Source organism: Diabrotica undecimpunctata, chromosome 9 (genome assembly GCF_040954645.1).
Source record: "Diabrotica undecimpunctata isolate CICGRU chromosome 9, icDiaUnde3, whole genome shotgun sequence".
Lineage (NCBI taxonomy): Eukaryota > Metazoa > Arthropoda > Insecta > Coleoptera > Chrysomelidae > Diabrotica > Diabrotica undecimpunctata.
The window spans coordinates 38,174,082-38,189,441 of NC_092811.1; the positions used below are offsets into that span (position 1 = coordinate 38,174,082).

Below are 15,360 nucleotides of genomic sequence, written 5' to 3' on the forward strand. Positions count from 1 at the left end.
CTAGTGAAAAGCAAATGGTTTCCTGAATCTCAGATTCAATAACGTTACTCAAAATGTAACTAATTGATTCTATTAATTCATTCTGGATTGTTTTAGATACACCGCTAAATGTCTTCGAATCAGAAAGTAAATTAGAAAATTCCAAATCGTATTTCTTAAACATTTTTATTAGTTCTCTATAATTACCTTGATTTAACGAATGCTCCGATTCATCGTGTCCCCTAAAAGATAATTCCTGACAACTTAAAAAAATTACAATATCAATTAAACGACGTAAAACTGCGTGATTATTTTTTACAATTTCGTTATGTTTAATAGAATTTTCACGTTGGGCATTATCTAATGAAACATAGATATTTTGTTTTCCAAATAAATCTAATTTAATCTGGCTGTAAGTATGATCTTTCGAAATATCATGTTTATGTAAAGCCCTAAATAATTCCTAAAAATTATCGTAACCAGATTCACACCACGGATTTTGATGTTTGCCCCTATTTGTCGAAAATAAAATGCAAGGCCAACAGAAAAGTTTGTTTTTTATTTCACTCCCGGTAAGCCATGAGTACTTGCTGTACCAATTATCTGAAAATGATCTATTACTTTCCTTACCCGCACTAATATTTATAAGCCGGGACATTTTAGACAAAGGACGCCCCTTATTTTTAATAACAATTTGTTCTTCATATGGAATAGATGAAAACCCATTATGCAAAATATAATTTACAATATCAGACTTATCAATACTTACAGTTTCTCCCATGGCTTAATTTACCAGGTTAATTTACCTGAATTTGTTTACACTTTAATTTAAAAAAAACTTCTATGTCAAACCCTTTAACCTTTAACTATTTACGGCAGACGTAACGTATCACAGTATTACTTTAGAAAATAAAAATAAAACACATAAAGAAAGGCTAGTTCGTGCACTGAATATCACTTCACTTTACTACTTACGTTCTTATATGAAATAACATTTCATCCCGCGCTCGCAATGTACAGTTCGCGACCAATCACCAATTTAAATGAAGCATCGGCAAATTTAATTTTGCCGTACTTGGTAATTAAGTTCATATGGAAAGAAATGTATATTTGGTTGCTAATCAACTAATATTCCGTTGATTTTTACAAGTAAATCGTCAAGGTTGGGATCGGCTCGCCGAAAACGCAAAACGTGCCTTTTTAAGAAACCACAGGCGGATGGATGTCTCCGATATCGGATCATCAATTCGAAAAGTGTCTACGCAGGGATCACTTAACGCTCAGATTGGACGAATTCTTTAAAAAACCATGAATAAAATTTAGTCTGGTCGAATTGGTCGAATTCTTATAAAAACCATGAATAAAATTTAGTCTTTATTATCTCATTATCTCACAGATATTTTTTTATTTCACAAAAACAAGTGACATCAACTGATTACCTGCCACAATTAATTATTGAAATACTGATTAAATTAAATCTTAAAAAAATCTATAATATCTATAAGTGTGTCTGCCGACCCTGACCGGCCGCCACTGTTTAAAAGAACTTTTATGCTCAACAGAATGTTTGGGCTTCAAAAAAACATCTTCAGCTTCATCTTCAGAAATGTTTTGTTTTAATCTTGACCTTTTCTTCTGTACGGGCTCTGCTTCTATTAAGGACTGGTAAAAAAGGTCTTGCTCATTTTTGTTTGAAAAGTTTACCCCTCTGCATAAAATTTCAACTTGGTCCTCTTCACATAACTTCTCGAAACATCTCAATCTGCATCTGCATCATTTGAAAAAGGTTACTATTGTGGAACTAAGCTAGGCTTTAAAACTGACTTCTAATTATCATCTTATTTCCTGTCTAAAATAGTACATTATAAGATAAAACGTAACTTACGAGCATGGTAATCCTGTTTTGCGTGGTTCAACATTTCCTCTGTAATTTATATATTCTTCACCACGACATCTAGCTTTCTTAATTCGATTAACCTTATATTCTTCATGGTAACGAACACCCCTCTTTCGCTTCTGACTATCTGCTTCTATTTCAACGACACTTTCACTCTCTGACTGATTATTTCAAAACATAAGTTAAATCACTTTAACAATAACTGAAGAGACATATTTTATTTTATTATTTAACAGTTGATTATAACACAAAACAACAAGAGGTTAATTATTAATCTCCAAACAGTAAATATCTGTCAACAATCAGCTGACCGCGCAATGTTGCCAACAGTGCTTTTATTTATGAAAATCCCCTTGTCATTGACGCGAGGCTTTTCATAAATAAACAATAAATTTAAACTAATATATCTGATAAAGAAATAACAAGACATGAGGCTTTTCATAAGCAAACGATGTGCGAACATATGGGTTATCATTTTCTAAGTTAAACGAAAATTTGAAAAAAAGTGACATGAGGCCTTTCATAAATAAGCGATTCAAATATGTAATTTTCTCTCTAAACCAGGAGTTCTGGAGAAAAGATTCTAACCCTTTAAAATTTTTTAGAAAAGAAAAGCCTTTCTTTCTACCTAGCAAGAGGATTTTTTTTATAAGTATTTTTTTGATTTCTTCCTTTGTAGTTACCTTTTCCAGTCCCTCAAATAGATATTTACTTACGACCCAGCTCTCCAACCAAAACAAGAGTGGCCTTTCGCAAACGTTTCGGTTTGTTTACTTACCCTATCTCCAGCCCAGTAATTGCTCGGTCCCCACTTTCAACCCCCTATAAGTGATACCCAATGTGGTAGGCAAATTAAATCGTTACTAAAAAGACAGGCAGAAAAATGTGTGTTGTACATGGATTAGTTTATTCATTTTGGATTCTGATTTTACTTTACACTCGTAAATGTTTCTTCGACAATAGTAATCAGGCGCGATGCTATATTCCTTTTTAGTTGTTCATATACTAAATTGCTCCATATGGTCAGTAGAAGTTCGAGCATTGGCTTAATAGTTGCACCGCACAAACCATGCAGTGCTTTTGGGAACGCACTGAACAATGCCTGCATGATTCAATTTAACATATTTGCTGACTTCAAAAAAGCGTGTGCTGGCTTTTGCCTCCAGTTATGGTAATTATTATATTTATAATTATTATACTTACAGTCAAATAAGTATACTTTGTTCTATTACCCCTGCCACTCTATTCTGAGTTTTTTTAACTGGTCATAAAATGTTTGTTATTTAAGTACATGATAGTGGTTTAATATATAATTACGATTTTAGGTTTTTCCCATGAAGATATACAAACTGATGCAAGACAATTATGCAAAGACCATGTTAGAATTATTGGCAGTTTGGACCAATGTTTAACTGCCTCAACGAATGTGAACACCGAGAAAAACTATTTTACCACTGAAATTTGCGCTAAAGAATTTTCAACAAATAATCATTTAAAAACAGATACGAGTGTTTACATTGGAGAACATGTTTTCACGTGTACAATATGCATCAAAAATGTTTCAGAAAATTATGGTTTAAAAGCAAGTGTAAACACTCACTGTTCTAATGAGTTTAATAAAGAGAGTGTTTTAACAGTACCTACTGGAGAAAATACTTCTCCATGTGAAATTTGTACCGAATTAATTTCACGAAGGTCCACTTTTGCATGTAAAATTTGCTCCAAGAAATATTCCCAAAGATCCAGTTTAAAAACACATATGAAAATACACACTGGAGAGAAATCTTTTACATGTACAATTTGTAGCAAAAGGTTTTCATACAGTTCGAATTTAAAAGAACACATGAACATACACACTGGCGATAAAATTTTTGCATGTGAAATTTGCTCCAAGAGTTTCTCAAAAAGATTCAATTTAACAGAACATGTGAGAACACACACTGGTGATAAACCTTTTGCATGTGAAATTTGCTCCAAAAGTTTTTCAACAAGATCCAGTTTAACAAAACATATGAGAGGACATACTGGTGAGAAACCTTTTGCATGTGAAATTTGTTCCAAAAGATTTTCACGAAGATCTTGTTTAACACAACATATGAAAGTACACACTGGCGATAAAACTTTTGCATGTGAAATTTGCTCCAAGAGTTTCTCAACAAGATTCAATTTAACAGGACATATGACAGTACACACTGGTGAGAAAGCTTTTGCATGTGAAATTTGCTCCAAAAGTTTTTCACAAAAATCCAGTTTAACAGAACATATGAGAGGACACATTGGGAATAAACCTTTTGCATGTGAAATTTGCTCCAAAAGTTTTTTCCAGAGATCCAATTTAACAGGACATATGAGAGTACATACTGGTGAGAAACCTTTTGCATGTGAAATTTGCTCCAAAAGTTTTTCCCAGAGATCCAAGTTAACAGGACATATGACAGTACACACTGGTGAGAAAGCTTTTGCATGTGAAATTTGCTCCAAAAGTTTTTCGTATAGATCCAGTTTAACAGAACATATGAGACGACACAATGACGATAGCCCTTTTGCATGTAAAATTTGTGCCAAAAAGTTTTCACGAAGATCTATTTTAACAGAACATATAAAAGTACACACTGGCGATAAACCTTTTGCGTGTGAAATCTGCTCCAAACGTTTTTCACAAAAATCCGCTTTAACGATCCATTGGAGAGTTCATACTGGTGATAAACCTTTTGCATGTGAAATTTGCTCCAAAAGATTTTCACGAAGATCTTGTTTAATGGATCATATGAGACGACACACTGACGATAGCCCTTTTGCATGTGAAATTTGTGCCAAAAAGTTTTCACGAAATTCCTATTTAAAAGAACATATGGGAATACACACTGGTGATAAACTTTTTTTATGCGAAATTTGCTCAAAAAAATTTGTACATAAATCGGGTTTAACAACACACATGAGAATACACACTGGATGTATTTCTGGAATTCACTGAAATTTCACATCTATATCCTTTCGATGTGCAATTTGTACCAAAATTTTTCACAAAGTTCCTATTTAAAAGAACATATGTGAAGCTGACACCAAAAGTTTTTTTTCAAAGATCCAGGTTAACAGAACATATATGAGAATACATACTAGAGATAAATACTTTGAATGTGAAATGTGCTGCAAATCGATCCTCTTTACGTGAAATTTTGTCATTTCTCTATAAAAAAATACTAGAAAATACACATAGCTTCGAAAGTTATGCATCACAAAAAAATTTTGCTATTAACTATTTTCAAAAACTCCTGTTATAGATCATATATAAAAAAATATAGCGTTGACTGATATTTTTTGTTTTAAAAGAGATACTGCTTTTTGAAGTTATACTTCTATATGCGCGTTCGACGTTGGAAATTTGTACGGGAGTGAATTGGCAAAATCATTACATATATAAGATATAGGTAAGAGAGAGACAGAAGATATATTTTCTTTCTCGAGAATAAAAATGTTCCTTTTGTAAATATATTTAATATTTATTAATATTATTATTATTTTTAAATATTTATGAATATTCTATTTTAATTTGTATTGTTATATTATATTGAATTATGTTGCCGTGTATTGCATTTTTATATTAATAACAAAATAAACAATGAATTTTACTGCAGAGTATGTGTAAATTTTTTTTGCATTCAACTCCTTTCATACATATATGAAAATAAAAATATATTTTCATCAAAATATTGATTCAATCCTTCATTTACTATACTCATATTACAGGTCAAATGTTGTTATATATAGCAAACGATGCACCATATACCTATATACCTAATTCTGTTTCTCTTTCTGCTCTCTCTTACCTATAGCATTATATATGTAATGATTGTGCAGATTGACTCCCATATAAATTTGTAACGACGAACGCATGTATAGAAGTATAACTTTTACCGGCAGTCCCACTGGACTGCAACACCCGTTTTTTTTTTAATAAATAAAAAACTTAAAACTAAAAAAAGTATTTCTAATTAAAATGTATCTAACAATTTTAATATAGTGTATGTACACCAAGGAAATCGATGCAAGCCTACATTCGAGTTCTAACGATGCTGCGACTAATACTAATGATGCTAACAAGTCGATCAATCTCTTTTGTGGCAGATTCTCCCATTCTTCTCTACAGGTAATTATAAATTCATGATGAGTTCTAGGAGGATCCCTGTGGGCATGAACTACTCTGGAGAGCACATCCCTTGCATGTTCAGTGGGGCTCATATCTGGAGACATCGCAGGGGACTTCAAACAGCTAATACCTTCTGTCATCATCCATAAATACAAAATTTTCACTCGCAGCTCTTCGCCATAATCTCACATGAGGTTCTAAAATCCGTGTGATGTACCTTTGTCCTGTTACAGTCCCGTCAATAACCACCAATTCCGTTCGTCCACATGCTATAAAACATGCCCCAAACATAACACTGGTACCAGTTGACAGGAAGTATAGCTTTGTAGAGCGGGATAAAGTTTGGTCCAGGAAACCATCGAAATACAAATAGAAAAATATGTGTCGATAAAGTAATCGTCGAAGTTTTAAACGATAGAATTTATTTGTGTTAACTGGTTGATGAGAATTAGATTTGGAAGAGATATTTGAATCAATTTCGACGGAATCAGTCCGATATAATGGAGGATTAGGTTGAAAAAGTTTATTGGGAAGGTCTTGAAAATAAGTGGTTAAGTGGGGAACAGGGGACTAGTGCTATGCATTTTCCTAAGTTAAAGTTAAACGTCCAACCAAAATTGCTATTAAACGAATTGATAAGCACTATGCTCAAACGAATGGGAGTCGGAGAAAGAAAATAATTAAAATCGATGAAAATTTAGCTGAATAACCTTATCCCCAGACTGCATCTGAAGTTACAACTAATAAAGGTCAGGTTAATATAAGCGAACGTCCAAAGCGTAATATTAACCCACCCCAGCTTGAATTTGTGAGCCGAGGTATTGTAGTGTCATAAGCTAAACAGTGTGAACCAGAGCTTAGGGTGGTAACTGACGGCTGTCTGCCAACCGTCAGCTGTCAACCTAAAATATAACTTATAAACATTCTGTAAAATATTAAACGTGTAGCGTGTCAGGAAATGAGTGTAGTGTATACTCCGTGCAGGTATTTTACTTGGCGAGACGATACCAAAATAAAATTCAGAAAATTGTGTTAAAAATATGTTTGCATGAATAATACATCATTGTAACATTAACATGAAAAAGCTTTTACTTACATTATTAAAATTTTAGATTCAAGTTTATCTGTGATTGTTCATTGCGATAGATAATCCGTAACTAATTTTTTTTAATATAGACAAACTTACTGCGAAAAAAGTATCATTAACTATTTTATACTGTTGTTTCTTGTTATTTCGCAAAGGCTCGCGGTTTATGTAGAGCAGCGGTCGGGGAACCGGGGTAAATTACCCCAAATGGGGTAAAAATGAAATTTTTGGGGGTAAAAATATGAAACTTTGGTGTGTAAAAAGTATATACCTTTTATTTTGCTATTTTATAAACCTATATATATATATATATATATATATATATATATATATATATATATATATATATATATATATGCAGACCACGCCATCTCACTTCCCAGCTTTGCGCAGATGCGCAGTAAAGCACAACCCCGAACCCGGCTACCTGCTCAGTCCGTCGTCCGTGCCATGCCGTCAAGATACAAATACATTGACGAGTCAGAGAGCGAGTTTTACTAGTTAGTTGCTGACAAGATCACCATTTTATCATTAATCATCGATCAAGGTAAGCCGCAATTTAAAAATTTAATTCAAATATTTCACAACTATTATTTTCTGTTTTCCTTAAGATGGCTGCAAATAGAAAAAGAACATACCAAGACGAATTCCTTAATTACGGTTTTACACAAATAGAAGATAATGGTACAATGAAACCACAGCGTGTTGTATGTGTGAAGGTACTGACTTCAGAGTCTTTCAAAAAAAAGTCAATCTGAAGAAACATTCAGATAATTTGCATTCACACCTGTCATCCAAACCGCGAGAATACTTTGCAAATTTAGAAATATCTGTTAAAAGACAAAGATTAAATAAAACTTGTTTGGTACATTTGATCAGCGTTTAGCATTAGAGTCTAATAATACAAGAAAAATATCATATACATTACAAAATAACAAGAAATTATCATTTACTTATATTTTCTGTGGGGGCGATTTTTTTTCCTCGACTGTATATTACATATATATTACTATTATTACCGTTATGTATTACTAGGTCTCTCTTGGTCAACCATTTTCCATGAAACCTTTCTCTGTCGGCTGCTGCGCGAAATAATTCTTCTACTGTGGAACCACACCATTGTCTAATATTACGCAGCCATGAAAGTTTCTTTCGACCAATCCATCTCTTTCCTTCCACTTTTCCTTGTATTATAAGGCGAAGTAGATGGTATTTAGGTCCTCTAATTATATGGCCGAAGTATTCTGTTTTTCTCCTTTTTATGCTCTTTATTTTATGAGCAGACGTTCTGAATTGATCATTTGACGATTCAATTCAAATTGTAATTTCTTCCACAATATCCCTAATCTTCATTCTACGTCTTATCTCGGTGTTTCTAATCTTGTCTCTCAGTAATATTCCAAGCATGATTCGTTCCATTGCTCTTTGCGTTGTTTTTAATTTTTTAGCAGATTTTTTGATAAAGTCTCCAAGCCGTAGGTACAAACTGGTAGTATGCATGTGTTATTTACCTTTTTCTTTAAGTTTACAGGAATGCAGGTGTTTTTCAAGATATATGCTAGTTTGTCGAAAGCGCCCCATGCCAGTTGTGTTCTTCTTTTAATTTCAGCATCTTTAATTTGGTTTTCCTAGTTTGATGACATGACCTAGATATACATAATGTTCAACATTTTCTATGGTATGATTTTGTATTGTTATATTTGTCTGGTATCGGCTCAGTATTTTTGTTTTACTGTAGTTTATTTTTAAGCCTACCGCTCCTGAAACTGCAACTGTTGCAACATATCATTTAGTTGTTGGATATTATCGGCTATTAAAACTATGTCATATGTGAATCTCAAGTGGTTTAAGTATGATCCGTCGACGTTGATACCATTGTTGTTCTGTTCTAGTTTCTTAAAAATGTCTTCTAGAGCAAGGGTAAATAGTTTGGGAGAGATGGTGTCTCCTTGTCTTACTCCCCGTTGTAGTCTTCTGGGATTAGTTTTTGTGCTTTCGTCCAACTTTATCTGCATGGTGGCATTTTCATATATGTTTTTAATTATGTTAGTGTATCTTGAATCTATACGTGCATTTTCTAGAGATTCAAGCACTGCCCATAATTCGATGGGATCGAATGCTTTATGGAAATCGACGAACGCCATATGAATTGGAACATTATACTCGGTGCATTTTTCTATCAGTGATCTTACGGTGTGCAAGTGGTCTATGGTACTAAAATGTTTTCTGAATCCAGTCTGCTCGATAGGTTGATAGAAATCGAGCCTTATTACTAGGTATTACATTGATAAATTGAATAAGTGATGTTTAAATTTAATTTTTAGTTACTGTTTTCTTTTCAAAATTATCATAGGGGCTATAATATGAAAGATGCTAAAAGAGGCGATTTCGTTTTTTTTTTGCTCTTCACCATGGGGTAATATCAATTTACACAAAAATATTTTGGGGTAATGATTAAAAAAGTTCCCCGACCGCTGATGTAGAGGAAGTATATTTTAATAAATAACGTATCCTGGAGTACACACGGCCAAATTAAGAGTTAATATTAAAAAAAAAATACAAATAAAGTATAACTTCTTACGAGCGTACTAAGTACACACCCACTCTTTTTTTATTGAAGTGTTTATTCTTTTTCACCATTGAGGAGATTTATGAACTCAACATTAAACAGCTTGAACCTCATACCGACTATTACTAGTATAAACATAAATATAGAACGGTAATAATAAATTTAAAAAAAGTCACAACACAGTTGATATTGTTAAGAAGATTTAATATTGCCTAATGTTCAGAAATACAAAACTATCGAGTGAATTACATAAAAAACGATTAATATTTTTAATATATCGCACCTTTAGGGAAACAGTGACACAAGTACAAATTTTTCACAAATTGAGTTATCAACACTACAATCTTACTAATACTAGTCTTTGTCTGGGGCCCACAGAATTGCAACTATTCCTTTTGTCACTCATGTGACTTTGACCCATATATGGATTCAGTTGAAGGAAAAAGATATGTTTAGTGGTTATCGTATGTCACTCAATATTGTACTGAAAGACATTGGTTTTAAATGGCCCAAGGCGAGGACTGATGGAACAATCTCATATTGCTGTGAAGAGAGCAGAATCTTTGAGATTATATAAAAAATGTAACATTAAGAACTGTACAAGTTTATTTTTATAGATGACACTTGAAGGGCTTGGGCGAAAAAGGTAACAAGCCACATAAGTAGAAAATGGACAAAACCAAGTTTGAAACTTTCAATCAAATCTTTAAATCAGAGTTTTTATTATAACACAACAATATTTTTTTAAATGAAGCTTTATTCTGAATATAAGCAATTTACAAACTAAAAAAAAAAAACAAACGGAACTCTTAACTAAAAGAGAAAAAATATTTTTCTTGAGCAACGTGGCTTACTCCTTTTTTACAAAAACATTGTTGTAAGATTTTCTTATCTAAGACAATGTTTCTATTTTACTCGTCCAAGTCAAAATTCTCCGTTTCCGGATCTTCTGCGAGGTCTGTTGACTGTTGTCGAACGCCCAGCTCAACGTAAAAGTCGTGATAAACTAAAGGAATATAAGGCATGAGTTCCGTTAAATTTTTTAGCTTATTGTCGTTAAGAGGTACAGATGTGGTATATTTTGGAGGAACATCTCTTAGATTTTTTATTCGATTTCCATCTTTTACTCCTCGCTTACCATTATTGACCGATTTAAACTCTTCATTTAAAAAGTGTTTCACAAGCATTGTGTTGGGTTTATCCGCCTCAAATCTAAAACATCTAACTTGACTAAAACGTAAAGGTTCTTTTTCGTCTGTCGTCTGTTTTTTGTTAGTTTGCCTTTGCAGCTCGTCAAAGGAAATACAATCTTTTTGTTGCATCTTGATAACTTCAAATGGATTGGTTTTTTTGGCTTTTCTTATAACGTCGCACCATTGATTGGGATGATATATTTGTGCCGTAAATTTCTTTTTCTTCTCAATTAGGGCGAAATCACGATCCGAGGGTAAGCGCGTATGCCCACTTACAAGAAAACAATGTTCGATAGCCAAGAACTGTTTTTCTCTGACTAGTTGCATATATATATATATATATATATATATATATATATATATATATAATATTAAATATATGTATATACAAAAAGAACATTTTTATTCCCGATAGAGAAAGAGAGAGAAAATATATCTTCTGTCTCTCTCTTACTCATATCTTACATATGTAATGATTTCACCGATTCACTCCCGTGCAAATTTCCAACGTCGACCGCGCGTATAGAAGTATAACTTCAAAAAGAATTCATTATCGTCTTTTTTAGCCAAAAATAAGTAGATAGAAAATTTTATGAAAATTGAAATACCTACCCTGGTTCTTGTTTATCATAAAATTAACACTGAAGAAATCAACACTTACTCTGTTGGTATATATCATACAATGTACTGCCATTTTTGATGCCTCGAACATATCAGTCGTCTTATTTTTAAGACGTCTATTTTTGCCTGGTTTTGAAAGGACGGGATTGTTTTCTTTCCTGTTTTTTATCGAGTATATTGTCCGCCGTGATATTTTTAAAGCAGCGGCAATTCTATCTATAGTGGCTCGTAGAAGGTTCTATCACCCCGTCTTTTTTCATTTCCTGAACAATCGTTTCAACTTCCTCTCTTTTCGCCTGTGGTAATCGTCGAGCTGTTTGTCGAATTGACCGCCGAAGAAATTCCCTTAATTTCCTTTTTTCCATCTGATTTAGAGACTGTCCAGCAACTGCAACCATTTGGTCGAATTTGTCGTTGGGATTATCAGATGTTGTCATCTGACGGATTATGGATGTCACAGATACACAAGTTCCTACTTTTGTCTCTTTCTTGATGGTCACTGGGTAGTCATTGACATTGATAAGTCTCACAGGTATTTCCTTAGCCGAAGTCACTCGTCGCTACTATGATCGTTTGACCATTGCTTTTCTTATGACTATTTTTAGGGTGATATTAAATAAAATGCGGAATAAGGTGTCTCCTTGGTAGTTCAAGTAGTCCTCTCTTTGTAGAGATTGTATCAGTTTATTCATTTTGCGACATCATTGCAACATCATTGCGATTCTATATTCGTTTTTAGTTGTTCATATACTAAATTGCTCGCTATGGTCAGTAAAAGTTCGAGCATTGGCTTAATAGTTAGTCTTCCCCCTTTTATCTCATATTGACGAAAATTAAATCCGCACAAAGCACGCGGCCTTTTTGGGGAACGCACTGAAAAATGCCTGCTTGTGCTGGCTTTTGCCTCCAGTTATGGTAATTATTATATTTATAATTATTATACTTACGGTCAAATAAGTATACTTTGTTCTATTAGACATAACCTCTGTCACTCTATTCCGAGTTTTTTTATCTGGTCATAAATTTTTTTTGTATTTAAGTACATGATTGTGGTTTAATAGATAATTACGATTTTAGGTTTTCTCCATGAAGATATACAAACTGGTGCAAGCCAATTATGCAAAGACCATGTTAGAATTAACGGCAGTTTGGACCAATGTTTAACTGCCTCGACGAATGTAAACACTGAGAAAAACTATTTTACCACTGAAATGTGCGACAAACAATTTTCAACAAATAATCATTTAAAGACAGATACGAGTGTTTACATTGGAGAACAAGATTCCACGTGTACAATATGCATCAAAAATTTTTCAGAAAATTCTGATTTAAAATCAAGTGTAAACAGTCACGCTGCAGGAACAAAACATTTAAAGTGTGAAATTTGTTCTAAAGAAGAGATAGTTTTAACAGTACCTAGTGGAGAAAATACTTTTCCATGTGAAATTTGTTCCAAAATGTTTTCACAAAAATTTAATTTAAATAGACATATGAAAATACACACTGGAGAGAAATCTTTTACATGTACAATTTGTACCAAAATGTTTTCATACAGTTCTAATCTAAAAGAACACATGAACATACACACTGGCGATAAACTTTTTGCATGTGAAATTTGCTCCAAGAGTTTTTCAAAAAGATCCAATTTAACAGATCATATGAGAATACACACTGGCGATAAACCTTTTGCGTGTGAAATTTGCTTAAAAAGTTTTTCACATAGATCCAGTTTAACAGATCATATGAGAAGACATACTGGTGAGAAACCTTTTGCATGTGAAATTTGCTCCAAAAGATTTTCACGAAGATCTCGTTTAACACAACATATAAAAGTACACACTGGCGATAAAACTTTTGCATGTGAAATTTGCTCCAAAAGTTTTTCCCAGAGATCCAATTTAACAGGACACATGAGAGTACACACTGGTGAGAAACCTTTTGCATGTGAAATTTGCTCCAAAAGATTTTCACGAAGAGATCGTTTAACAGAACATATGGAAGTACACACTGGGGATAAACCTTTTACATGTGAAATTTGCTCCAAAAGTTTTTCACATAGATCCAGTTTAACAGAACATATGAGAGTACACGATAGGCCTTTTGCATGTGAAATTTGCTCCAAAAGTTTTTCACATAGATCCACTTTAACAGTTCATATGAGAGGACACACTGGTGAGAAACCTTTTGCATGTGAAATTTGCTCGAAAAGATTTTCACGAAGATCTTGTTTAACAGGACATATAAAAGTACACACTGGTGATAAAACTTTTGCATGTGAAATTTGTTCCAAAAGTTTTTCCCAGAGATCCAATTTAACAGGACATATGAGAGTACACACTGGTGAGAAACCTTTTGCATGTGAAATTTGCTCCATAAGATTTTCACGAAGATCTCGTTTAACAGAACATATGGAAGTACACACTGCGGATAAACCTTTTGCATGTGAAATTTGCTCCAAAAGTTTTTCACATATATCCAGATTAACAGAACATATGAGAGGGCACACTGACGACAGCCCTTTTGCATGTGAAATTTGCTCCAAAAGTTTTTCACATAGATCCAGTTTAACAGATCATATGAGAGGACACACTGGTGAGAAACCTTTTGCATGTGAAATTTGCTCCAAAAGATTTTCACGAAGATCTTGTTTAATGGATCATATGAGACGACACACTGACGATAGCCCTTTTGTATGTGAAGTTTGTGCCAAAAAGTTTTCACGAAATTCCTATTTAAAAGAACATATGGGAATACACACTGGTGATAAACTTTTTTCATGCGAAATTTGCTCAAAAAAATTTGTACATAAATCGGGTTTAACAAAACACATAAGAATTCACACTGGATGTATTTCTGAAATTCACTGAAATTTCACATCTATATCCTTTCGATGTGCAATTTGTACCAAAATTTTTCACCAAGTTCCCATTTAAAAGAACATATGTGAAGCTGGCGCCAAAAGTTTTTTGTCAAAGATTCAGGTTAACAGAACATATATGAGAATACATACTAGAGATAAATCCTTTGAATGTGAAATGTGCTGCAAATTCTTGTCACATCGATCCTCTTTAAAGGGTTATACAAGAACATACCGTGGAGAATACTATTGGATGTGAAATTTTGTCATTGATCTATATAAAAATGTTAGAAAATACACATAGTTTCAAAAGTTATGCATCACCCAAAATTTTTGCTATTAACCATTTTCAAAAACTCCTGTTATAGATCATTTATAAAAAATATAATAACGTTGACTAATATTTTTTGTTTTAAAAGAGATACTGCTTTTTTTTTAATAAATAAAAAATTTAAAACTAAAAAAATTATTTCTAATTAAAATGTATCTAACAATTTTAATATGTCCATGTCCACCACGGACATCGATACAAGCCTGGATTCGAGTTCTAACGATGCTGCGACTGATGCTAATGATGCTAACGACTAATGCTAATAAGTCGATCAATATTTTTCTGTGGCAGATTCTCCCATTCTTTTCTAGGAGGATGACTGCGGGCATGAACTACTCTGGAGAGCACATGCCTTACATGTTCAATGGGGCTCATATTTGGAGACATCGCAGGCCACTCTAAACGGCTAATACCTTCTGTCTCAAGATAATCATTAACCACTTGAGTCGGGCGTTATCATCCATAAATACAAAATTTTCACCCACAGCTCTTTGCCATAATCTCACATGAGGTTCTACAATCCGAGTGATGTACCTTTGTCCTGTTACAGTCCAGTTAATAACCACCAATTCCGTGCGTCCACATGCTATAAACCATGCCCAATACTGTAACGATTATATTTTGCCTACCTCAGGGTAGGAACATGGGGGTAGAAAATTGGGGACAGAAACTATGGGGA

The 15,360-nt window shown here is 33.3% G+C and overlaps 1 protein-coding gene across 1 annotated transcript in view; it reads left to right on the plus strand.

Moving 5' to 3' along the window:
* LOC140450536 (uncharacterized) overlaps window positions 1–14,875 on the plus strand; it is a 59,910-nt gene extending 45,035 nt beyond the window's left edge. Inside the window, exon 5 of the mRNA XM_072544192.1 lies at window positions 12,571–14,875. Coding sequence (XP_072400293.1) covers window positions 12,571–14,360 — 1,790 coding nt within the window. The 3' untranslated portion in view covers window positions 14,361–14,875. The remainder of the gene's footprint in view (window positions 1–12,570) is intronic.
* The last annotated feature ends 485 nt before the right edge of the window (window positions 14,876–15,360 follow it).